At 35.4% G+C, this 26,278-nt stretch overlaps 1 protein-coding gene across 2 annotated transcripts in view; it reads left to right on the forward strand.

Moving 5' to 3' along the window:
• The window catches only part of SPATA6 (spermatogenesis associated 6), a 181,915-nt gene that overhangs the window by 76,325 nt on the left and 79,312 nt on the right, over window positions 1-26,278 (forward strand). For both annotated transcript variants that reach the window (XM_070368091.1, XM_070368092.1), the window contains exons 6-9: window positions 6,783-6,863; window positions 13,410-13,703; window positions 17,613-17,700; window positions 23,179-23,219. In XM_070368091.1, coding sequence (XP_070224192.1) covers window positions 6,783-6,863; window positions 13,410-13,703; window positions 17,613-17,700; window positions 23,179-23,219 — 504 coding nt within the window. The remainder of the gene's footprint in view (window positions 1-6,782; window positions 6,864-13,409; window positions 13,704-17,612; window positions 17,701-23,178; window positions 23,220-26,278) is intronic.

Raw genomic sequence — 26,278 nt, forward strand, 5'->3', positions numbered from 1 at the left:
AATGCTGTTAATAATACAAAAAGGAGGTAGAACTTACTGTTTTTAAGGATTCTCAGCCTTCCCCCATGGCAAGTAATGCTGAAATTAAGGAATGACTTATGAGCAAAAATTATTCTAGGGCACTTTCAGGAAATTATGGTCTGATGGTAAAACCAAGGTTATAACTATAAAATCCTTTATTAAAATCTCCAAATATCTAAGCTGTTGCCTCAGAAAATAATTTAATGAAGCAGGTTTTATTCTACTTTATTTTTTGTATTTTATTTTTAAATTTTTTAATTAAAATTTTTATATAATTAAAAAATTGAAGTAAAGATGATTTACAGTGTTCTATTAGTTTCAGGTATACAGCAAAGTGATTTAGTTATCCATTTCTCTGTATATGTATATATGTGTCTATGTGCATCCATGCGTGCTAAGTTGCTTCAGTAGTGTCTGACTCTTTGCAAACCTATGAACTATAGCCTGCCAGGCTCCTCCATCCGTGGGATTTTCCAGCCAAAAATACTGGAGTGCGTTGCTATGCCCTCCTCCAGGGGATCTTCCCAACCTAAGGATGGAACTCAGGTCTTTTGGATTACAGGCAGATTCTGTACCACTGAACCACCTGGGAAGCCCATGCATATGTATGTGTGTATATATATGTATATATACACATCTGTTTCAAATTCTTTGCCATTATAGGTTATTACTAGATATTGAATATAGTTCCCTTGTTGTTAAATCATATACATAGTAATATGTATCTGATTAATCCCATACTCCTAATTTTTCAGTCTTCCCATTTCCACTTTGGTGACCAAGTTTGTTCTCTGTATCTCTGAGTCTATTTCTGTTTTTTAAACAAGTTCACTTGCATCATGTATTAGATTCTACATATAAGTAATCTATAATGCTTGTCTTTCTCTGACTTATGGCACTTAGTATGAAAATCGCTAGGTGCATCCATTTTGCTGCAAATGCTAGTATTTCATTCTTTTTAGTGGCTGAGTAGTATTCCATTGTATATATGCTGCATCTTCTTTATCGATTAATCTGTCGATGGACATTTAGGTTGCTTCCATGTTTTTTCTGTTGTAAATAGTGCTGCCATGAACATCGGTGTGCATGTACGTTTTTGAATTAGAATTTTTCATCTTTTCCAGATACGTGCCCAGGAGTAGGAATGCTGGATCATATGGTACCTCCAATTTTGGTTTTTAAGGAACCTCTATACTATTCTCCAGAGTGGTTGCAATTTATATTGCTACCAACAGTGTAGGAGGATTATTTTTTCTCCACACCCTCTCCAGCATTTATTATTTGTAGAATTTTTTATAACAGCCATTCTGACTGGTGTGAAGTATTGCCTCACTGTAGTTTTGATTTGTGTTCCTCTAATAATTAGTGATGTTGAGCATCTTTTCATGTGCTTGTTGTAAATAAATCTAAAAATGAACATACAGATGGCCATTAAGGTCTTTTTAGGTCTTCTGCTTTTTTTTTTTTGTATTGAACTGTATGAGCCCTTGTTGATCCCATTACAGATACTTTCTCCCATTCTGTACATTGTCTTTTCATTTTGTTTATGATTTCTGTTGCTGTGCAAAAGCTTTTGAGTTTAATTGGGTCCCATTTGTTTATTTTTGCCTTTATTTCCATTATTAGAGAAGATTGATTCAAAAAAAAGTATTGCTGCAATTTATGTCAGAGTGTTCTGCCCATGTTTTCTTCTAGGAGTTTTATGGTATCTGGTCTTATATTTAGGTTTTTAATACATTTTGAGTTTATTTTTGTATATGGTGTTAGAGTGTTCTAATTACATTCCTTTACATGTAGCCATCCAGTTTTCCAGGTTTTCCCAGCACCACTTATTCAAGAGACTATCTTTTCCCCATGAGTGTCTGGGTTTATTTCTGGGCTTTCCAACCTGTTCCATTGGTCTGTGTGTCTGTTTTTATGCCAGTTTCATACTATATTGATGACTGTAGCTTTGTAGTGTAGTCTCAAGTTAGCATGATTCCTCCAACTTCATTCTTCTTTATCAATATTGTTTTTGCTATTTGGGGTCTTTTGTGTTTCAATACAAATTTTAAAATTATTCATTCTAGTTCTGTGAAAAATGCTGTTGGTGATTTGATAGGGATTGCATTGAATCTGTAGATTGCCTTGGTAGTATGGTCATTTTAACAATATTGATTCTTCCAATCCAAGAACATGGCATGCATTTGCATTTGTTTGTGTTGTCTCCAATTTGTGTCTTATAATTTTTGGAGTACAGATCTTTTGCCACCTTAGGTAGGTTTTATTCCTAAGTGTTTTATTCCTTTTGATGTCATGATAAATGAGATTGGTCCCTTAATTTCTCTTTCTAATAGCTCATTGTTAGTGTATAGAAATGCAACTGATTTTTATATGTTAATTTAGTATCTTGCAGCTGTACTGAATTCATTGATGAGCACTAGTGGTTTTCTGGTGGTGTCTTTAGGATTTTCTGTGTAGTATCATGTTATTTGCAAATAGTTTTATTTCTTCCTTCCAACATGGATTCATTTTATTTGTTTTTCTTCTCTGATTGCTGTGGCTAGAACTTCCAAAACTACATTGAAGAAAAGTGGTGAGAGTGGGTGTCTTTGTTGCCTTTCAGCTTTTCACCATTGAAAATGGTGTTAGCTGTGGCTTTCTCATATATGGCCTTTATTATGTTGAAGTATGTTTCCTCTGCGCCCACTTTCTAGAGCATATATATTATAAAAGGATGTGAAATTTTATCACATTTTTAAAGGTTACTTTCCACTTACAGTTATTATAAAATATTGGGTATTTCCTGTGTTGTGCAATACATACTTGAAGCTGGCTCACACCTCGTAGTTTGTACTTCTCTGTCCCCTGTCTCTAGATTCCCCCTTCCTTCCCCCTACTGGTAATGTGAAGAAAGTAGGGGAAACCACTAGGCCATTAAGGTATGACCCAAATCAAAGCGCTTATGATTATACAGTGAAGATGATGAATACATTCCAGGAACTAGATCTGATAGACAGAGTGTCTGAAGAACTACGGGTGGGGGTTTGTAACACTGTACAGGAGGCAATAACCAAAACCATCCCAAAGAAAAAGGAATGCAAGAAGGCAAAGTGGTTGTCTGAGGAGGCTTTATAAATAACTGAGGGGAGACGAGAAGCAAAAGGCCAGGAGCAAAGGGAAAGGTATTTTCAACTGAATGCAAAGTCCCAGAGACTAGCAGGAAGAGAAAAGAAGGCCTTCTTAAACAAACAAAGCAAAGAAATAGAGGGAAACAATAGAATGGGAAAGACTAAAGATCTCTTCAAGAAAACTGGAGATACCAAGGGAAAATTCCATGCAAGGATGGGCATGATAAAGGACAGAAACGATAACAATCTATCAGAAGCAGAAGAGATTAAAAGAAGTGGCAAGAATACATAGAAGAACTACACAAAAAATCTTAATGACCAAGATGTTTTGGTCACTCACCTAGAGCCAGACATCATGGAGTGCAAGGTCAAGTGGGCCTTAGGAAGAATTACTATAAACAAAGCTAGTAGAGGCGATGGAATTCCAGCTGAGCTATCTCAAATCCTAAAAGATAATGTGATGCTGTTAAAGTGCTACACGCAATATGTCAGCACTCAGTATGTCAGCTACACTCCATATGGCCACCTCAGCAGTGGCCACAGGACTGGAAAAGGTCAGTTTTCATTTCAATCCCAAAGAAGGGAAATGCTAAAGAATGTTCAAACTGCTATACAGTTGGGCTCACTTCACTTGCTAACAAGGTTATGCTCAAAATCCTTCAAGCAAGGCTTCAGCAGTACATTAACTGAGAACTTCCAGATGTACAAGTTGGTTCTAGAAGAGGCAGAGGAACCAGAGATCAAATTGACAACATTTGTTGGATCATGGAGAAAGCAAGGGAGTTCCATAAAAACAACTACTTCTGCTTCTTTGACTACACTAAAGCCTTTGCCAGTGTGGATCATAACAAACTGGAAAATTCTTCAAGAGATGTGAGTACCAGACTACCTTACCTATCTCCTGAGAAACTTGTATGTGAGTCAAGAAGCAACAGTTAGAATCAGACATGGAACAACGGACTGGTTCAAAATTAGGAAAGGAGTATGATAAGGCAGTGTATTTTCACCCTCCTTATTTAACTTATATACAGAGTACATCATGTGAAATGCCAGTCTGGATGAATCACTAACCAAAATCCAGATTGTCAGGAGAAATATCAGCAGTTTCAGATACGCAGATGATAACCACTCAAATGGCAGAAAGTGAGGAGGAACTAAAGAACCGCTTGATGAGGGTGAAAGAGGAGAGTGAAAAAGCTGCCTTGAAATTCAGCATTCAAAAAACAAAGATCATGGCATCTGGACCAGTCCCTTCATGGCAAATTGAAGGGGGAAAAGTGGAAACAGTAACAGATTTTCTTTTCTTGGGCTCCAAAATCACTGGGTTGGTAACTGTATCCATGAAATTAAAAAACACTTGCTCCTTGGAAAGAAAGCTATGGCAAACCTAGACAGCATATTAAAAAGCAGAGACATTACTTTGCCTATAGGTCTTGTATAGTCAAAGGTATGGTTTTTCCAGTAGTCATGTATAGATGTGAGAGTTGGACCATAAAGAAGGCTGAGTGTCAAAGAATTAATGCTTTCGAACTGTGGTGCTGAAGACTCTTGAGAGTCCCTTGGACTGCAAAGAGATCAAACCAGTCAGTCCTAAAGGAAGTCAACCCTGAATATTCTTTGGAAGGACTGATGCTGAAGCTGAAGCTCCAATCATTTGGCCACCTAATGCAAAGAGCCTACTCATTGGAAAAGACCCTGATGCTGGGAAAAATTGAAGGAAGTAGGAAAAGGGTGTGACAAAGGATGAGATGGTTGGATGGCATCACTCACTCAATGGACATGAGTTTGAGCAAACTCCAGGAGATGGTAAAGGACAGGGAAGCCTGATGTGCTGCAGTCCATGGGGTCGTAAGGAGTCAGACATGTCTTAGCCACTGAATAAGAATAATAACAAAGTGATTCCTGTTTGCCTCTTGTATTCTATAGTGATTATCCTGTCTGCCACATACATACCTTGATTATATGTGGGGCACATAACTTGTTTCTTTATTAGTTCATATATATTTAATTTTAAGGAACTATATTCTTGGAACTGTACTTAAAGAACCATACTGGAGATGGCTAAATAATGGTTTGATTTAGATGTCAACATCCTGGATTTCAAGCTGATGTTTTAAAAGGGTGAAACTTTTTCCTTTCCCTTTCTTTCTATTTCCTTCTGTAGGGCATGCATTTATTTTACACATGAGAGAAATCTAAGTAATTTATGAACAAAGAGTGAATTGTGATTTTCTAAAAACATGCCCCCCCCCCAATTTTCATGCCCTTCTGCTAAAAATGTAGTCTGCTTCTTTTGTTCTAGAATGTGGATTGTACTTAGGAGCCCTAATGAATAGAAAGTGACAGAAGTGACAGTGTTAGACTTATAAGACTAAAGCATAAAAAGAATTGTGTCTTCTTCCTTGCTTTTCTTTGGGAAAACTAGTTACCATATCATGAGAACGTTCAAGAAGTCCTGTGGAGAGGTGTGTATGATAAGGAGCCATGTCCTCTTTTTTAAAAGATGGAAAAGAAGTGAGTCCTCTAGTTAGCAGCTGTGTGAATCTTAGGATGCAAATCCTCTTGGCTCAGACAAGCCTTCAGATAACTACAGCCCAAACAATGTCTTGCTCAAATCCCAGGAGAGATTTCAAGCCAGAATCACCTAGTTCAGCCTTTTCCAGATTGCTGACCCTTAGAAACTATGTGACATAATAAACGTGTAATGATGTTTTAAACTGCCAAGTAACATGCTTTGCAACAATAGATAACTAATAAATAAGCATAGTGGATATCATCAATAAAAGTATGTTTGCTGAAAAAGTCATCCACTTAATTCATAGGTAGCTCATATTTAACTTTTTTGTAGTGTATAATGTTTGAAACTTTAAAGTTAGTAAGTCAAAGACAGGGTAAGATGTTTGACTTCCATTATATTAGAATGAAGCAGCCCTGGGCACAGACAACTCTGTATCTTTGATGTTTTGATGAACTATAATTTGCGTGGCTGTCATTTGTGTGCTTCCAGATATTTTCTCAGGTACTCTGTGACTGTTCCTTTGAATTTTACCATTTTTCTCTACTTATCTCAAAACAGTGTTTAAGCTGATGATTGAAATGTTGCAAGAAATAGAAACCAGATTCATTCATTCATAGATCTGGATTTAAGCTTCATTATGGGAAACACTGTTGGAAGAATTGGTAGAGACTTATCTGTCTTCTATATTCAAGAACTATATACCCAGGAGCTGTGAATATTTTTTAGCATCTAGAGACTATGAAAGTATTTCTTGATTATGTAGTTATGTATGTCTCAATTTGTAAGAGTTAAAAGAGTTGGAATCCATTAAGTATTTTCACATATTTAGAACTTTAATATTATTATTAACAATCTTTAAAATTTTTTATAGGGAAATACTTGAAAATGAAAAATTTCTTAATTTCTCCATAAAAGCGATATAATCACTTGTAAGTGAATCATCAGCAGTGAAACTGTTTCTTGATAACATTTAACATTAGTTTGTTGTCTTTATCCTTAATAAGAAGTTCAAACTAACAAATAAAGCAGCTGAACCTTGATAAATGTTTGTTACTGTAGGTTTTATTTTCATCAATAATAATTATCGTTTTAAAAGTTAAAATGTCTAATAATACCCTGTCTTTTCTCTTCAGGGAATTGCTCCAAAGCTGGAATTTTCTACAACCTCAGTGATTACTGAATGTCTGATAAGTTCAAGGAAGTGCCGCACTCAGGTTAAAATAATTTAATTAAAGTATTTAATGATTTAATGTATTAGTTCATATTTATTGGTCATGTGGCAAGTGCTATTTTTTTTTTATTTTGGCTGCAGTTCATTTCACATTTTTTGGATCTTTCAGTTCAGTTAGTTCAGTTCAGTCACTCAGTCGTGTCCGACTCTTCACAACCCCATGGACCACAGCACGCCAGGCCTCCCTGTCCTTCACCAACTCCTGGAGTCTACTCAAACTCATCTCCATTGAGTCGATGAGGCCATCCAACCATCTCATCCTCTGTCGTCCCCTTCTCCTGCCTTCAATCTTCCCCAGCATCAGGGTCTTTTCAAATGAGTCAGTTCTTCATCTTAGGTGGCCAAAGTATTGGAGTTTCAACTTCAACATCAGTCCTTCCAATGAACACTCAGGACTGATCTCCTTTAGGATAGACTGGTTAGATCTTCTTGCAGTCGAAGGGACTCTCAAGAATCTTCTCCAACACCACAGCTCAAAAGCATCAATTTTTCAGTGTTCAGCTTTCTTTATAGTCTGACTCTCACATCCATACATGATTACTGGAAAAATCATAGTTGATGAGACAGACCTTTGTTGGTAGGGTAATATCTCTGGTTCTTAATATGGTGTCTAGGTTGGTCATAATTTTCTTTCCAAGGAGTAAGCGTCTTTGAATTTCATGGCTGCCATCACCATCGTAGTGATTTTGGAGCCCCCAAAAATAAAGTCTGTCACTGTTTCCACTGTTTCCTCATCTGTTTGGCATGAAGTGATGGGACCAGATGCCATGATCTTAGTTTTCTGAATGTTGAGCTTTAAGCCAACATTTTCACTCTCCTTTTTCACATTCATCAAGAGGCTCTTTAGTTCTTCTTCGCTTTTTGCCATAAGGATGGTGTCATCTGCATATCTGAGGTTACTGATATTTCTCCCGGCAATCTTGATTCCAGCCTGTGCTTTATCCGTCCCAGCATTTCTCGTGATGTACTCTGCATATAAGCTAAATAAGCAGGGTGACAATATACAGCCTTGACGTACTCCTTTTCCTATTTGGAACCAGTCCATTGTTCCATGTCCAGTTCTCACTATTGCTTCCTGACCTGCACACAGATTTCTCAAGAGGCAGGTCAGGTGGTCTGGTATTCCCATCTCTTTCAGAATTTTCCACAGTTTATTGTGATCCACACAGTCAAAGGCTTTGGCATAGTCAATAAAGCAGAAATAGATATTTTTCTGGAATTTTCTTGCTTTTTCCATGATCCAGTGGATGTTGGCAATTTGATCTCTGGTTCCTCTGCCTTTTCTAAAACCAGTTTGAACATCTGGAAGTTCACGGTTCACGTATTGCTGAAGCCTGGCTTGGAGAATTTTGAGGATTACTTTGCTAGCATGTGAGATGAGTGCAATTGAGCAGTAGTTTGAGCATTCTTTGGCATTGCCTTTCTTTGGGATTGGAATGAACACTGACCTTTTCCAGTCCCATGGCCACTGCTGAGTTTTCCAAATTTGCTGACATTGAGTGCAATACTTTCACAGCATCATCTTTTAGGATTTGAAACAGCTCAACTGGAATTCCATCACTAAAGGCCCACTTGACTTCACATTCAGGATGTCTGGCTCTAGGTGAGTGATCACACCACCGTGATTATCTGGCTCGTGAAGATCTTTTTTGTATAGTTCTTCTGTGTATTCTTGCCACCTCTTCTTAATATCTTCTGTTTCCGTTAGGTCCATACCATTTCTGTCCTTTATTGAACCCATCTTTGCATGAAATATTCCCTTGGTATCTCTAATTTTCTTGAAGAGATCTCTAGTCTTTCCCATTCTATTGTTTTCCTCTCTTTCTTTGCATTGATAACTGAGGAAGGCTTTCTTATCTCTCCTTGCTATTCTTTGGAACTCTGCGTTCAAATGGGTATATCTTTCCTTTTCTCCTTTGCTTTTCGCTTCTCTTCTTTTCACAGCTATGTGTAAGGCCTCTTCAGATAGCCATTTGCTTTTGCTTTTTTGCATTTCTCTTTCTTGGGGATGGTCTTGCTCCCTGTCTCCTGTACAATGTCATGAACCTCCATCCTTAGTTCATCAGGCACTCTATCAGATCTAGTCTCTTAAATCTGTTTCTCACTTCCACTGTATAATCGTAAGGGATTATATTTGAATCTTTAAGGCAGTTATCATAGGTATTTAGCATTTTGTTTACATGTTAATAAGTGTTAATGTGAAAAGCTTGTTACAGTTGGTAGATGGTACATTGACTTACTTACTTCATGGTTTTTTTTTTGTTTGTTTTAAATGGAAAGAAATTAAACTGCCAGAAAGATGTTGGGATCAAGAAGTCCCACAGAGAACCAGATTGGAGGCTTCTATAAATCTTAAAGAACTTAAAGTTCAAAGGATTTGCTAAAAAGTTCCCTTTTTATCAAATGGGACCACAGGTACTCAGACTGGGTTATAGGTGTTTAGTAGGTATAGCTTCTTGAGTGTTTCTGATTCCTTAAGGGACTGTTGCTCGAGTTTGGTGGCTGTTCTAATGCTATCAGATCAAGAGAAGCTTGGCTATTTCAGTTTAAGTACCTTCTATGTTTATAAAAACTGTCTTTAGCAAACTCAGATATCTGGATCTAATACTCCATTTTGGTCCAACTTTCTGCTGAGTCACCAGGCTCATCTTGCTACCCTGTCCGCAGATGATCTAACAATGTCCAGGCATTACTCATACATATGTGGCTGCATTATGACCAGGTAACAATGGGCAGCCTGTGACGATGAGCCAGGACTATATAAAGCCTAGTGGCCCCAAACAGGGCAGGACTGGACCTATGGTGGGAAAAGTAGAATGTTAATTTCCTACATCCACAGTTTAACAGTAAATTTTCTCAGGGTGACAACAAGCTAAAAAAGGTAAAATATAGTTTTAAGATTATCAAGGGGATCTTTTTTACTTTGTTTAGCAAGACATTTGCTATGTCAGAGTTTAGCCTAATTATTTTTCTTTTAAATGCAAGATGAAATACTGCTGTTAGAGGTCTGATGACTTGCTTGCCAGATGTAGAGCTGGCTTACTGACTTGTTTGGAGATATGCTCTGTGCACATTTATAAATTGTCGTAAATTCTTTCCCTGATCAGAACAAGTTTCCTTTCCACGCTGGGGTGTTCACTTCTGCTGATGGGTGGAAAGTTCTCTTTTTTGGTCAGAAGTGTGGCGTACACACAGAAGAGTGCACACGCTCTAAGTGTACAGCTTGGTGGGAGACTCCTTACTAATTAATGAGAGCTGTCATCCCACTGGTAGTTTCACTGGACTAGCGTTTTCCTCTCTAAGCTTTCGGCTGACTTGCTGTTTCAGTGTTTGTCATTTGTTCTTTGTGGAACAGAAATGTGAGAAACTAGTTACTGATGTTAGTGTTTAAGACAATATTCTTGAAAATAAGACAGATTTGGTTTCAAGTTCCTCATAAGACTGATTTAAAGATTTGAGAATATATGTGCCTGGCATGTAATATATAATTAATAAATTTTGTGACTGTTACTGAGATTATGGTTTTAATTAAGATAATTGAGATGTAGAAGACATAGATGAGATATTAGAATATATTGTCTGATAGGTGCAACAGAGTATACATTTTTACATTAAAATTGTGGATGGTAACAGGCAGAATTTTAATTTTATGTGATACTGTTTGAGAACATGCTAAATCCACTTTTTTCCCAAGTAAGTATTAGTTACAATTAAATTTTTAATGACTATAAAACAGCATTTTCAGCTTTAAATACAGTTTTAAATAAGACAAACCATTTTAATTTTTAAGAGTGAGTAAAATAAACTTCATATGATAATTTAGGTTTATAAATATTTATAATGATCTTTATTCCTTTGGGAACATTTTTTTTCAAGTTTTTTAAATCACAATTGATGTCACCAATTGAATGGACTGATAATAATAAGGTATATTATTGGGATTTTCTGGAATAAATCATTTCTACTTACTTTCTTTTACCTACCACAGATTAGAGTTTCTCATTAGTAGTAAGTAGTTACGTATTACATATTAATAAAGTGACTTTATTAGTATGTCTGATAATCTGTATCAGGTTTCCTGTGTAACTAAGTAACTTAAGATGTTTCTCACTGTTGTGTGGCTTGGCTGTGTCGTTCTTTTGGTTTGGGCTGGCTAGGTTAGGGCTGAGTGGTCTAGGATGGCTTCACCTAAATGTTTGGCAGCTAGATGACTTCTTGGTCTGAGAGGGACTTTACATTCCTGGTATTTGGCTTGATGTCAACTGGGGTGATGGCCATAGACTGTCCTCATCTAGCAGGCAAATTTCAGCTCCTTCACATAAGGCAGAAAAGTTTTTCTGGAGTAAAAGAAGACAAGCACTTTTCAAGTCTCCTTTTGTTACAATTGCTGTTGCCTGGTAGCTGATGGAGGGAGCCATTTTGTATGAAACAGTATAAAACAGCCACTAATGGCAACCCACTCCAGTACTCTTGCCTGGAAAATCCCATGGACAGAGGAGCCTGGTAGGCTGCAGTCCATGGGTCGCTAAGAGTCGGATATGACTGAGTGACTTCACTTTGACTTTTCACTTTCATGTGTTGGAGAAGGAAATGGCAACCCACTCCAGTGTTCTTGCCTGGAGAATCCCAGGGACGGGGGAGCCTGGTGGGCTGCTGTCTACTGGGTTGCACAGAGTCGGACACGACTGAAGTGACTTAGCATTTTAAGTTTTGTTGGACATTAATAGGATACATTAAGGGTTGATTAGGTTAGAAAGCATTAATCTGTGGTAGATGCAGCACAGATATAGCTCACTTTCTGTATGATATTCAGCATTTAAAAAGTGTAATGAAGAAGAAAGTTCGAGTTAGTGTTGGTTTGGTATAAATAGAAGTGGGTAAGAAGGAACTTTACAGCATTGCTGAAATAGGTAATGATGGATTCATCTGCATCTGAAAGTAAGAGACACTAAAAATGTATGAAGATCTAGGGGAAAGAGGTCTAGGGGCTGAAGAGGACAGGAGGGCAAGTAACAGATTCAGTGAAAATAAAAGGAGTAGGTTGAGGAAAAGAAGGTTTGGTCAACAAGAGATTTTCAGAGTTTAGGGTGCAGTGAATCTGAATAATGATGAAATCTAAGATAAAGTAGAAAGAAATAGTTAAAGCTCAGCAGTAGAAAGTCTAAGTCCAAGGTCTTGGAAAGATTCATTGCTTGAACATTTTATTAAACCTCAAAGGTTCATGTGCTAACATTGCTGCTGCTTTGAGTCAGTGTGATGTCATAAAGATGCATGAAATGGGATGAAAATTCTGAATTACTTGTTGAAGTCATTGAACAAGGTGGGAGAAGGTCCAGGAGCATTAACAAGAGCTAGAGAAGAAAGAAAGATGATGAAATAATCTGATGCTGCTGGTCTGTATGAAACTTGTGGACTTACTTTTTTCCTAATCAGGAAATGTTTTCTTGTTTTCCTATTTTCTTTTCTGTTTATCTGCTTTTAAAAATGCATGACTTTTCTGTTTTATGTTTGTATTTTATTTACTCTGAAATAGATACCCATAGCAGGTAGGGAGAAGGTAGAAAAGGGCAGAGGTAGGTTAGGTGGTTTTTTAAAGTTATAAAGTTAGGAGGACATTCACAGATTCTTAACCGTCTGTTTTCTCTAATATTGGAAAGCTTATAAATCTAGATAATGCTTGAAGTGGTCTTAACATTGTTTATTTGTGACCCAGCTTTTGTAAGGCAGAATAATTTTTATTTGAATAAAATATCCTAATAACTCAAAAATTTTAGAAATATCATGTTTGTTTTTAAAATTTTGGACTATTAGCCAATATTATTAGAAGATAGAGTACTAGTTATTAAAATTTGTAACATGTCTTTTGGACATTTTTACTTTTATGAAAGTACAGAATTAAGACGTTATGGTTATCTGCCATTGAATTTTAAAGTTTAGAAGAGATATTAAAATTCTAATCACCTTGTATAATTGAAATAATATGTTCAATGAAAATATGTAAAAAGCTTTACTTCAGATTTTCATATTGTGCAAGTATATGTAATTATAATAGTATGAATAAAACATATATAGTTTTCTCCATTAGGATTTTATAATCAACTAATTAGATGTGTATTTGTAAGATTATTATACTTACCCTCTTAAATTATATAGCCAATTATTTGAATACATAGTTATAAATGATAAACCAACATTTACATTAATCTTTAGTATATTGAAAAATAACTTTTTAATTTTTTCTTAGATTTTTCAAATGATTAAATATTGGGCTTTAACTTTTATAAAGTACTTATTATACTTAAGAAGAAGTATGGTACAGTATATTTTACTTGTTACTAGACAGAGTTATTTGGGAGGATATGGATTTGACTTCCCCCAGAATCTGCACATATAAGAGAGACTGATCTAGTTGGTTTTGATAGATTATATGTACCTTATAACCTTGGTTATATATATGGTTTACCCAAGGGTCATAATATGTATAAAATATATTCTCCTGGCCAAACTAATTTTTATTTTTTATGTTTAGGATAAATTTGTTTACCATACGGCTCCAGTTGAAAAACCACACGGCAGACTACAAAACAGAACATCAAGGTCACAAAAGAAAAAATCCAAGTCACCTGAGAGGAATAAGTATTGCATAAATGCAAAAAACTACGAACAGCCTACAATTTCTTCAAAATCACACTCTCCATCTCCTTACACAAAAAGACGCATGTGTGAGCTATCGGAAGACACCAGGCGGCGGCTGGCCCATTTAAATCTCGGCCCTTATGAATTCAAAAAAGAAACAGATAAACCTCCATTTGTGATTAGACATGTATGTGTTCTTTGAAACATTTCCATTTGAAATTGATCTAATTTGTAATTGCACTAAAATATTACTCAAACTTCTTTCAACTTCTAGCTTATATGAATAATTTTTCTTCATGAACTGTATGTTAGCCTAGCAATCTAAAATGGAAAATTAACTTAATAAAAACATTCTTTTGCAGCCTTTAAACCTGACAGAGATCAAGCTCCATTATGAATCCCATAAGTCCTCTAAGTAGCTGTTTCCTTTCTTCTTATAAGTGGACAGTGTAATAACTTTACAAATTGAACTGATATATAATTGACATTAGTATTAAAATGGCAGAGTAGGATTTTAAAACAGGAACTAGTTTTCTTTGTGAAAAGGAAGACACCCACCCCCTAACCCTTTAAAAAATTGTAATGGAAAAGTTTCCCTTGTAATTATGTCCCTTGGGTAAACCTTATATAATGGAGTTTGAAGCAAATCATCATTTGATGGGAACAGAAAGGCCTTTCAAAGAGAAGACTTAACTTTAAGGGTAATAGAGTTTCTAATCTTTCTGTATGGAAGCCTGTTATGATGTGTTTTGTGTTTAAAGCTTGTATCCATATGATAGTCAAAAAGATTTTGGCTAATTTTTAAGGGTCTATAGTCCATCCTAAAGGAGACTAGTCCTAGGTGTTCATTGGAAGGACTAATGCTGAGGCTGAAACTCCAATAGTTTGGCCACCTCATATGAAGAGTTGACTCATTGGAAAAGACCCTGATGCTCGGAGGGATTGGGGGCAGGAGGAGAAGGGGACGACAGAGGATGAGATGGCTGGATGGCATCACCGACTCGATGCACATGAGTTTGGGTGAACTCCGGGAGTTGGTGATGGACAGGGAAGCCTGGCATGCTGCGATTCATGGGGTCGCAAAGAGTCGGACATGACTGAATGACTGAACTGAACTGAACTGAATAATACTTAATAAAAATCTTTCTCAGAATCTTCATAATTTCTTTAATTTTTTTAAAGTATTTTACCTTAAAAGCATTTCAGTAACAAAAAATTGCAAATTAATTTAAAAAATTGCTTTATATAATAATAAACTTGAAGATTCAAGTGCCTATAGAAGCAAAACAACTTTTTGAGGTATCTATAAAACACTTTCTTACTTTAATGTTTCCAGTGCATTTTCCCAAATTTTAAAATGTGAATGTAAATGCAAACAAGTAAACATGTTCCTTTGATGATCTAATAGCTTTTTTAACATTTGTGATACCATTTTAAAAATATTTAGATATACCAATATTTCATTCCATTTTCTTATTTTGACTATGTATCTTTTATTATTTTAGCCTAAAGTAATAGATTTTTATTGTAAAAAAAATTTTAATAGTTAACGGTAACTTTTAAATGGTTACATTTTATTGAGATCATTGTAATTGCACTTGTCTTAATTATAGAACTTGTTTATAGGTTCTGGTCACTGTTTTTGGTTGTTTGAACAATATCCAGATATGATTACTTGCTTGTTTGATGGCAGTTCCAGAATGCCTTTAATTTTGTTTGCCCACAATTGCAAATTAAATTGAAAAGAAAGGACTAAATTCTAACCTGAAGGAATATTAGCACTTTAATTAAAATACCTATGTACAAAGATAGCTAGGAATATTTTGAACATTAGCCACATAAAAATTGCTTAGGGAAATAACTACTCTTAAAATGTTTAGTATTATTTTCATGTCACTACTTAAAATAGAATAATTTTTTTAATTCTTGGTATAAATTTTGAGATTTTTATTAAATAGTTTCCCTTTCAACTTGCAATGAACAGGAAGAAATACATGCTTCTAAGTTTATAGCTACAAAATTACTTACAGTGACTGTAAAGGACTAGATTTTTCCAACTGTGTTTATAAACATATGCCTCCCACCTCTGTAACCATTCATGATTTTCAAAGCACTTAACAAAATTGGTAACCAAGCAAAATTTTAATTTGATATATGAATATACAAAATATAATACTCCTAGGAAAGACATTCTAGTTTTATAGGTACTGTATAAAAAGTAATCTTAAAGAATAAAGAAGTTTCAAGGAACTAGTATGCTCCCAAACAAACCAGCACAACCATTCTATGAGTTAAGCTACATTCTTTGCTTTTTTTATTTATGTGGAAGTTAGTATTTTTTTCTATTATGGTAAAATAGTCATAATATAATATTTTGATTCTGCCATTTCATATAAATAGAAACATACAATTTTTGCCTTTTTGTTGTTTTTCATTTAGTACATTTAGTACAGTGCTTTCAAGTTTCATTTGTGTTGCAGCACGTATCAGCACTTGATTCTTTTTATGGCTGAATAATTCAGTGTACATTTTGTGTATCCATTAATCTGTTGATGGACATTTGAGTTTTCACCTTTTAGTTATGTGAATAGTACTTCTGTGAACATTCCTGTACAAGTTTTGTTTGAATATCTGTTTTAATTCCCAACTGCTTTAATACCTAGGAGTGGAATTGCGGGGCCATATGGGCTTCCCTGGTGGTTCAGACAGTAAAGAATCTGCCCACAATGCGGGAGACCTAAGTTCAATGCCTGGGTCAGGAAGATTGCCTGGAGAAGGGAATGGCAGCCCACTCCAGTATTCTTGCCTGGGAAATCCATGGACAGAGGAGCCTGGTGGGCTACAGTCTGTGGGTTCACAGAGTCAGACCTAACTGAGGGACTAACACGTGGTAATTCTGTGTTTAGCTTGTTGAAGAATTGCCGAACTCTTTTCCAGAGTTTGTTGTGTTTTCACCAGCAATGTATGATGTTTCCAATTTATCCACATTCTCACTAATGTCTGTTATTTTCTGTTTTATTTTTATTGTAGCTATCCTGAGGGTGTAGAATGGTATCTCATGATGGGGGTAAAATAGACTTTTGACTTGCATTTTACTAATGACTAGTGATGCTGAATGGTTTTTCATGTGCTTATTGGTCATTTGTATATATATATATTTTTTTGGAGAAGTGTCTTTTTGAAGTCCTTTGCTCAATTTTTTTTTTATTGAGTTTTTGAAGTTTGTTGATATATTCTGAATATTAATGCCTTTTCAGATAATAATTTGCAAATATTTTGCCCTACTACATGGGTGCCTTTTCACTCTCTTGATATTGCCCTTTTATGTAAAAAACTTTTAATTTTGGTAGATAGAGCTGTCTTTTTTGCACAGATTTAAATCAGTCTGACTCTTTTTGTTAGAAAACATGGATGACTGTTAATATGTTATTCCTATACTCAGAATGCTGGCTCCTAAACACAGCCAGGTAAAGACACTAAATTCAAAATCTGTATGCTAAGGAGATAAGTTATAAAAGGCTAAACTTGTTTTTGAAATGTAGCAAAGTAAGATTTCTCTTTTTAACTCTGTGCCAAGTCGCTTCAGTCATGTCCAACTCTGTACGACCCCATAGACGGCAGCCCACCAGGCTCCGCCGTCCCTGGGATTCTCCAGGCAAGAACACTGGAGTGGGGACAATGCATGAAAGTAAAGTAAAAGTGAACCAGGCTCCTCCGTCCACTCTTAGTGACCCCATGGACTTTTACCAGGCTCCTCCATGGGATTTTACTGGAGTACTGAGTGGGGTGCCATTGCCTTTTAACTCTGTAGTGGGAAGCAAATTAGGCAATAGAACAATGGACATTTCAACTGTAAATCTGTTGATTTTAGAGTGGATTCAGAATATAATTTTAAATTTCTTGGATTTAAATTTTACTTAAAAACAAACAGCAAAATACTTGGCTAAGCTCTGATTTTGGAACGTGCCTGAACTATGTAGGCAGTATCATGTAAACCTGATGATATGTGATCTATGCACCTTACTTGATTTTCTGTTACCATTAGACTGAAAAAAAATTAAGCTTTTTGGTTACACTGAAATTTTCCTTATTCTAGGTTGATCCCCCAAGTCCTAGGGCCGATGCTCTATTTGGATCTCCTGGCAGAGACTGTGAAAGAGATGGATGGTCCAGGCTGCACAATGGTAATATACAAGTTATCTCTATTGTTTTAGTTATCTTTCCTATCAATTAAAAAAAAAAAAAACAGAATCGTGGCTATATTGGAAAGTATGTTACAATGACACTTTTTAAAACCTATGGGACACCCAGGTAGATACTCTCTAAAAATAATAGAATTTAAATGCTGCTATAAACCATCTTCTTTGTGATTCAAAACACATATTAGCATATTAAAGACTGTGATACCTTTTAGTAAAACAAAACAACAACAAAAAACTTTGATTTTGTTTTGCTCAACAATTTTTAAATTTATTTGGCCATGAAACCTTTTTCCTGCTTTAACATGCATTACTGCTTGTGGAACAGGCTTTGGGAAATACAGTTGTAGAAAGAGTTCAAGCTGATACTTTTAGACATACATTTACACGTATATTTGAATGCTTGCTCAGCCACTTATTTATAAATGGAGCATTCTTGAACAAATTATCTTAACTACTCTGATTATCAGTTTATTGAAGAATGAAGATAACATGATAAATATTACTATGCAAGATGCCCTAGCACACAGGACACTTAATATCAACTGTCACAATAAAATTTATATTTCGGGAAAGATAACATTCTTTAGATTTAGTTTATAACAATTTTTTTTTTCATTTTTAGGCCTGATCCTAATAGTTAGATAAGTTATTTCTAAGTTCAATATGAAGATGATTTTAATAAAGAAGATTAAATAGTATTTTATAGTTGGGGGTGTGTGTGTGTGTGTGTGTGTGTGTGTGTGTGTGTGCGCGCGCGCATGCGCGCTCAGTTGTGTCTGATTCTGTGACCCTATGGACTGTAACTCACCAGGCTGCACTGTCCATGAGATTCTTCAGGCAGTCACAAAAATGGAGTGGGTTGTCATTTCCTTCCCCAAGGGATCTTCCCGACCCAGGGATTGAACCAGCATCTCCACGTCTTCTGCATTGGCAGAAGGATTGTTTACCTCTGAGCTACCTGGGAAGCCTAATTAGGGACGTCTAAGTATTAATATCTGTAGACGCTGGCTAGTCAATTCACCAGAAGCTTTTAAGTTAATTTATTGCACACTAAGAAAAAGGCATAGAAAAGTGAGAGTAAAAAAATATAATCAATATATTGTGAGCTTTGTCTCTTTCTGATTCTAAACTCTAGTATATAATCTCTCTCTTTTAAAATTAGGATATAAAACATTCTTATCTAAGAACATGAAGAGTTTGCACTCACCTATTTTCCTTTTTTAGCATTAATTGGGAGATAAATAGGGTAATTGATAAGCCTTTTGTACTCTGAATAATAGATTATATGAAATTAGGAACAGATGTTATACTGTTTCCCCTCTTGGACTAAATTTATAGACATTGAGTAAATATGCTTTAAAGACCAGAAAAATTGAAAATGACTTCAATATAGACTTTTCTTGGGAAGATGTTTTTGGAATGCACTTAAATATCTGATTTCCCCTAACAATTATTATATATTTCCCAGCAGAACTATTATAGTTTCTAGTAACTTCATATCAAAGCAATCAGCTGCCTATATAGAGGTACAATTAGGTCAATAATGAGGTGCTTTTTCTTTTAACTTTTTATTTTGATATAATTTTAGACTTATAGAAAGTTGAAATAGTACAAAGAATTCCCCTATGCCTTTTACTCAGAATCTACAAATACTAATATTTGCTTTTCCTTCTCCCTCAATCTTTCTCTTTCTTTCTCCTCCTTGCCTCCATCTGTATGTGTGTCTGCGTAAAAATTTTTCCCGACGTTGCTATGGACTGAATTGTGTCCCTCAAAATTCACATGTTGAAGTTCTAACCCCCAGTGGTGTTATTTGGAGATGGGTCATTACCTTTGGGAGGCAATTAGGTTTAGATGAGTTTTGTTCCTTTCTCTCTATCATGTAAGGACACAACCAAAAGGCAGCCATCCTCAAGCCAGATGAGAGCTTTCACCAAAACCTGGCTGTGTTGGCACCCACATCTCAGACTTCCAGTTTCTAGAAGTATGAGAAATAAATGTTTATTGTTTAATTCACCTAATTTATGGTAGAAGACAGCCCGAGAAAACTAACACAGTTTTTATCTTAAGGTGATGTAATTATCAAAACAAGAAACTAACAATATAATAATGTTGACTAATCTATAAACCTAACTCAGATTTTGCCACTTGTTCTAATACTTTTATAGCAAAAGGAATGCCACATCATGCATATCCTTCAGTTGCCACATCTCTTTTGTTTTCTTTAATATGGATCAGTTCTTTGGCCTTTCTTTGTGTTTGTGATCATTTTTAAGGGTAAAGGCCACTTTTTAAATAGAAAATCCCTCAATTTGGGTTTGTTTTACTATTTTCCTCTTTATTAGATTTATTCTTTTTCTCCCAAAATACAACAGAAGTGATATATTACTCTCAGTGCAGCACGTCAAGATGTATGTGATGTTGCTTTGTTACTGATGATGTTAATTTGCTCACTTGATTACGGTGGTATCTGCTAGGTTTCTGCAGGAAAAAGCTGCTATTTCTTCCTTCCCTTTGTAATTTTGGGGAGATCAAGACTCAGTTAATACTCCTTGACTTTGACCTCTTTACCATATGTTGATGGTTCTTGCTGGAAACAGTTTATTATGGTGATTTTTACCAAATATTTTAAAAATTCCATTTTTCTTTATACATTTATTATTTGCCTTTTACCATAAAGAGCTTCCCTTCTCTTTTCTCTAATTTTAATGCCCCTATTCTGTGGACTGCTTTTCTTTCTGTCTCGTAGTTGAGCAACTGTACTTTGGATTCTCATCAGCTATTTAAATACTTGTGGAAATGTCTTACGATAGACTGTCTTAGGCATAGTAAATTTTCACTTATGACTATCTTGGAAATTCTTCTTGAAAATTTTCTTATCAAATTATCTTGCAGAATAATTTTTAAGTTCCTATTGGATACCATTTTCACCAGTGTTGATTGATTTAGTCTTCATTCGAGTCATGTGAAGGTGGATTTAACTATGTTTGATCAGGAAGAGAGTGACCAAAGCTTAGAGAGGCTATGTGACCTGTTGGAGCGCTATAGAACTTGAACCCAGATCTTACAACCCCAAGTTCCTTTTTTTCCACCACTCTCTTACTCCTTTCCCTACTATCCTTTAGATGTATTTTTTTTTTTTAGATAAAATCTCCAAGTTTTCTCTGGCTAGAATTTCCATGAAATATAATTCTAATCTATGCAATCCTTTTGAAGAAACTTAGTATCTCTCGTACGTTAAGAATATTTGGAAGCTTCATCTGGTCATTTGAGCATTTTAAAGTTGTCCTTTTTTAATTTGCTTAGGATTTAGCAAATACCTCTCATTTCCAAATGCTGTTACTTTGAGGAGTAGGGCTTCCACATACACATTTTGGGAGGACACAAATATTCATTTTGTAACACTGATTTCATGAGATTATAGGAGAATCAAATAATAGCTAATATATATTGTGTTTTCTGCTAGCCACTATTCTAAGTACTTGTATTTCATTGATTCATTACTCACAGTAACCTCAAAAATTTTAGGTACTATTAGTTACCCTCACTTTACAGATGAAGAAATCTGAGATTTAAGGAAATGTAAATTGTTCAAGAGCACACATATACTCACACACAATCTAAATTAGTTCTTTCATTTTCCTTATACTTTTCTTTAGTGTGACCCATACATTAAGGCCCAGCTCAACTTTTTCCTCCTATAGGAAGTTTTGCCTGATTGTCTTCAACTTTGAGACACTGGGCTCTGATATGACTTTTTGATAGCATTAATTGCCAGTACCATTCTGATGTAGCTTGTCCTTTTATGCTGCTGTTATTTGACTTGGTAATAACTTAAGTAAATTATAAGCACTGTACAACCATGGGCCATGATTTTTATCTCCTTTATCTCCTACATTTAGGATATAGTTAGTGCCTAATTGTTAGTAAGGGTGATTAAATATGAACATTAGGAAACCTCAGATCAAAGTATTAGTTTAATTTATAAAAATGAAAGAAAATTGTAGAAGTTTGTCTGAATTAGAGTAAGTTTATAAATGGTTTTTGCCTGGAGAATTCCATGGACAGATGAGCCTGGCGGACTACAGTCCATGGGGTCACAAAGAGTCAGACAGAACTGAGTAACTAAGCACAGCACGGCACAGATTATCCTGGGTCTGTATCTGTATAGCCTGTTTTTCTGTACAAAGTGGTTAGGGAAGGTAAAATATAGACTGTTAAGAGTGTTTTTTTATTGAAATGTATTAGTAAAGTAGAGTTTCAAATTATGGTTCTGATTTTCTCATCTATCAATATAATAGAGATTGTAATTCTACAAAGTTGACTCCTTTAAGTAATAAATAGAACACCAAATGTACATTTATAATGTAGTGGTTTGTTTTAGGGAGAGATTTGAAATAATTTTATAACCCACTGTTGTAAATACTGAGAATAGTTACTTTTATGAATTGTATAACTTAATCATAACTATAACTCTGTTTTGAGGTAAGGTAAGCATTGTCTTTATACTTTTAAAATGAGGCATGAAATTAATTGTGTAACTTGACCAAATTAGCATCTGTGGTAGATTGAACCTGGCCTTGTTTGAGTTAGAATTCAATAGTAATGTGTTGATGTTGTGTTAGTAATAATAGAAAGAAAGTGAAGTCGCTCAGTCGTGTCCAACTCTTTGCGACCCCATGGACTGTAGCCTACCAGGTTCTTCCATCCATGAGATTTTCCAGGCAAGAGTACTGGAGTGGGTTGCCATTTCCTTCTCTAGGGGATCTTCCCGACCCAGGGATTGAACCCAGGTCTCCCACATTGCAGCCACCAGGAAAGCTGTTAGTAATAATAGTTAGCGTTTATTTTACTGCCTCACATGTAATATCTAATGTAATCTAATGAAAGAGGTACATGGGACAGCTGAAGTACTGGAAAAGTCAGAGAATATGCCCGTCGCCATATTAGAAGTGCCGGTGCCTAAACTGTAATGCACATCTATTTGTCAGCAAGATGTATACACTACAGGACAGTGTGCTCCCACTTGCTAAAGCTGGTCCTGTTTCCATTACACTCACTTGATTCAGGCATAGACTCCAAGATTAGTAATACTTGTAGTTTGGCAATATCTATCAAGTCTGCATGTTCAAAATATGTATTATCATAAACTGGTTTGTCAACTAAAAAGTGTCATGCACACAGATTGGTTTATCAAAGAAAAATTAACATGGTCTATATCAGATACCTCCTACTGTAATGAAAATAATATTTGTGAAATCATTTATTTGCTAAAGAACTTATAGATTTGAACTTATGCTTATCATCTTTGTAACATTGTTGAAGGATTTTGAACGTATTTCTGAAAACTGCTGTGTGAATTATAATCATAGAAACAGTGATTGTAGGAAAAAGCAAAGATTAAACCAAATTTATTTTTGGTGGAAATATTTATAGTTTCTTTTATATGTCCTTTTTTAGATCATTCTCATCTTGGCTGCTATCGACCCAAGGATTATAAGGTATGTAATAAAAACTACATGTGATAGTTATCCTGGCTTTCAGGTTAGAGCATACGTAAATTTCTGAAATGTATGGTCAGATATTATCATATTCATTTAGTCAAGAAATTTACAAACAATAATTGTCATCTTATGGAATGTCATTATTTTGTCTGGAATAGACTTTTCATTGCGTGTCTCCTATAACTATTTTGCGACTTTCGATTGTTCATTTGGACTAGTTATTTGTGTTTGTGTGTGTGTGTGTTTGTGTGAGAGGGAGTTAGAGACAGCAAAATTGGCTGTTACTTTTAATGATATCTCACAGTAGTAATGCTAAATTTTATTCATTCATTCATTCATACAGCAGCATCCTCATAATTTTTGCAATATCTGCATATAATTTACGCTATCTTTAAAAAATCCACAGAATCTAAAAAAGAGTGGAGATATATATATATATTATAACTGATTCATTTTGCTGTACAGTGGAAACTAACACAATATTGTAAATCAACTGTAATAGAAATTAATTTAAAAATTCAAAAACTGAAAGTTCATCTTCTTTTCATTTATAAGTATAAATGAAAATTAATATAAATGAAAATCAGTATCATATGCTTTAAATGGATGATAGCCTTAAAAATACAGGGAAAACAAAACAATGGTATTAAATTCTAGCTAGATAACAAGACTCTGAGACATGTTCTCTATTTCTTAAAATGAGATAAGCAATGACATACAGGTGTAGCAGACATTACCAATAGCTAACTGAAGATTTCTGATTGAAAGAGAACTGAAAAGAAAGTACATTTTTTCCTTTGTGATTCACTGTCTTTTAGTGGATGTCCATGCACCATGTAAAATAATCTTGTGTATTATCTAAATTTATTTTGGACAGCATATTAAAAACCTGCTATATCACTCGTAGTTCATGTTCTGCATTTTGAGAAGTATTTCCCCAGGATTTATCTTTTCTGCCTCTAAGTGAAAACTTCTTAATAAGAGGAGGCATTATATTTAGGAAAGCAAAACAAAAATCACACCTTTCTTTATAATACTTTTGTTTATTTACTTGAAGACGATTTATTCTGTGCTTTAGGGCACTGAATAGCATAGTTCTTTGCCATGCTTTGATTTTGGTGAAAGAAATACGGAAGAGCCAAGGCAGAGTTGTGACTGAGGATCCAAATCTACCAAAGTGTCAGAATCATATAGGTGGAACTTTATGACAATCCATTCCAGGCCTACTAAATGAAAATTGCTGAGAATAGAGACTGGAAATTTTTATTACAAGTTTCCAGGTGATTCTTATGCATTCTTTTGCTGTCTATGCAAGCATTGGCATCTGAGATCATAGCACTTAAATAGAACCATCCCTCATATAGTGTTTGTATAGGGCTGTGCCCTTGTTTAAGGCTGTCCCTAGAGGAGTGTGGGCCTGGCATAGTTCACCTGGTGCAGACCCACTCTATTATGTGGAATTTACTTAAACACATACATGTATACCGATCTGTGTAATATATGTGCTTGTGAGCATGCCTGTAAACACACACACATGCACACACACACATACATCAAAAAGCATAATGTTCATTGTCTTGTATGGGACCTGGAGAAGCCACCTTACTTGTAACACCAAGGGATAAGCCTGTCTTTGTACATTTTCTTCAAGTCATGTTTCACAATTTTTATGTATTTATTTCCTTCTTTATTTACATCTTTGTTTATAGTCTGCCTTTAAAAAAAAAAAAAAACTAATCTGTCCGTTCCAAAATGGCAAGGATCCTATTGGTCTTACTTATTGATAATCACTAGTACTTAGCAGGCCATGGCACCCCACTCCAGTACTCTTGCCTGAAAAATCCCATGGATGGAGGAGCCTGGTGGGCTGCAGTCCATGGGATCGCTAAGAGTCAGACATGACTGAGAGACTTCACTTTCACTTTTCACTTTCATGCATTGGAGAAGGAAATGGCAACCCATTCCAGTGTTCTTGCCTGGAGAATCCCAGGGACGGGGAGCCTGGTGGGCTGCCGTCTATGGGGTCGCACGGAGTCGGACACGACTGAAGCGACTTAGCAGCAGCAGCAGTACTTAGCATATTGTCTAATACATAGTGTGGATTCCTAAAATATGTGTGTTGTGTGAGTGGATTATAAAGAGAAAACAAGTAAAGTAAATATATAAAAGTATAGAAAGGTGAAAAAGTTTATCAGACACTAATCTTTATCCTAAGGTAACTATAATCCAGTTCTGTGTTGACTGGTCTATTTAAAGGTAGGTGTATATATTCAGAATTCCCTCTTCTAAATGAAATATTTTAAAGAGCTTCACTTCTATCCCTTAACTATCTGCCCACCCTCAACTCTGTATTCTTCACTTTTAGAGTTAGAGTAGAAGTTAATCATTCATACTACCCTTCTAAGGCTGTCTGTGTGGGTAGTAAGTCAGCTCACAGGATTATTTTTTGTATTGAAGAGATAGATTTCCATAGAAATACATATTCATCATTGAACGGGGCTGTTTTTCCCATGGAGAAATAAAGGATTGTTTTCGTATAGGTGTATAATAGTTGGTAGTGGAATGCTATACGGTATCTATAAGGAAAAGAGTTATGAAACTAGGAGTGTTTGCAAGAAATTTTTAGAAAAGCAAGACTTTGCCTTGCTCTGTTGAGAAATATATTCTGCAGAGGCAAGAGAAGAGAGGTCCACGAAGTGACCCCATTTTGTGTCTTCACCTTATTCTAGAGCATTGCTGTCCTCTTCACATAGTGGAAAACGAAGAAGAACCTGAAGAGGCATATCTGTTTCTTAAAAGCCTTGGCCTTGAATTGACACATGACATTTTTACCTACACTCTGTCAAGAACTAACCAGATGGCCACACCTACATGCAGGGATTGCTTCTCAGCAGTAATTCTGCTCTGAAGGAAGCAAAGATGAATCGTGATGGAAAGCTAGTCCTTTGTTCTGTCATATCTAGAATGCCTTGTTCCTCTCTACTCCCAGCTTCTCTTTTACTATTAAGAAAGATGATATGACTAAAACTCTATTATATTATTAATAGAAATTAGCA

The sequence above is a fragment of the Bos mutus genome, chromosome 3 (assembly GCF_027580195.1).
Source record: "Bos mutus isolate GX-2022 chromosome 3, NWIPB_WYAK_1.1, whole genome shotgun sequence".
Classification (NCBI taxonomy): Eukaryota; Metazoa; Chordata; class Mammalia; order Artiodactyla; family Bovidae; genus Bos; species Bos mutus.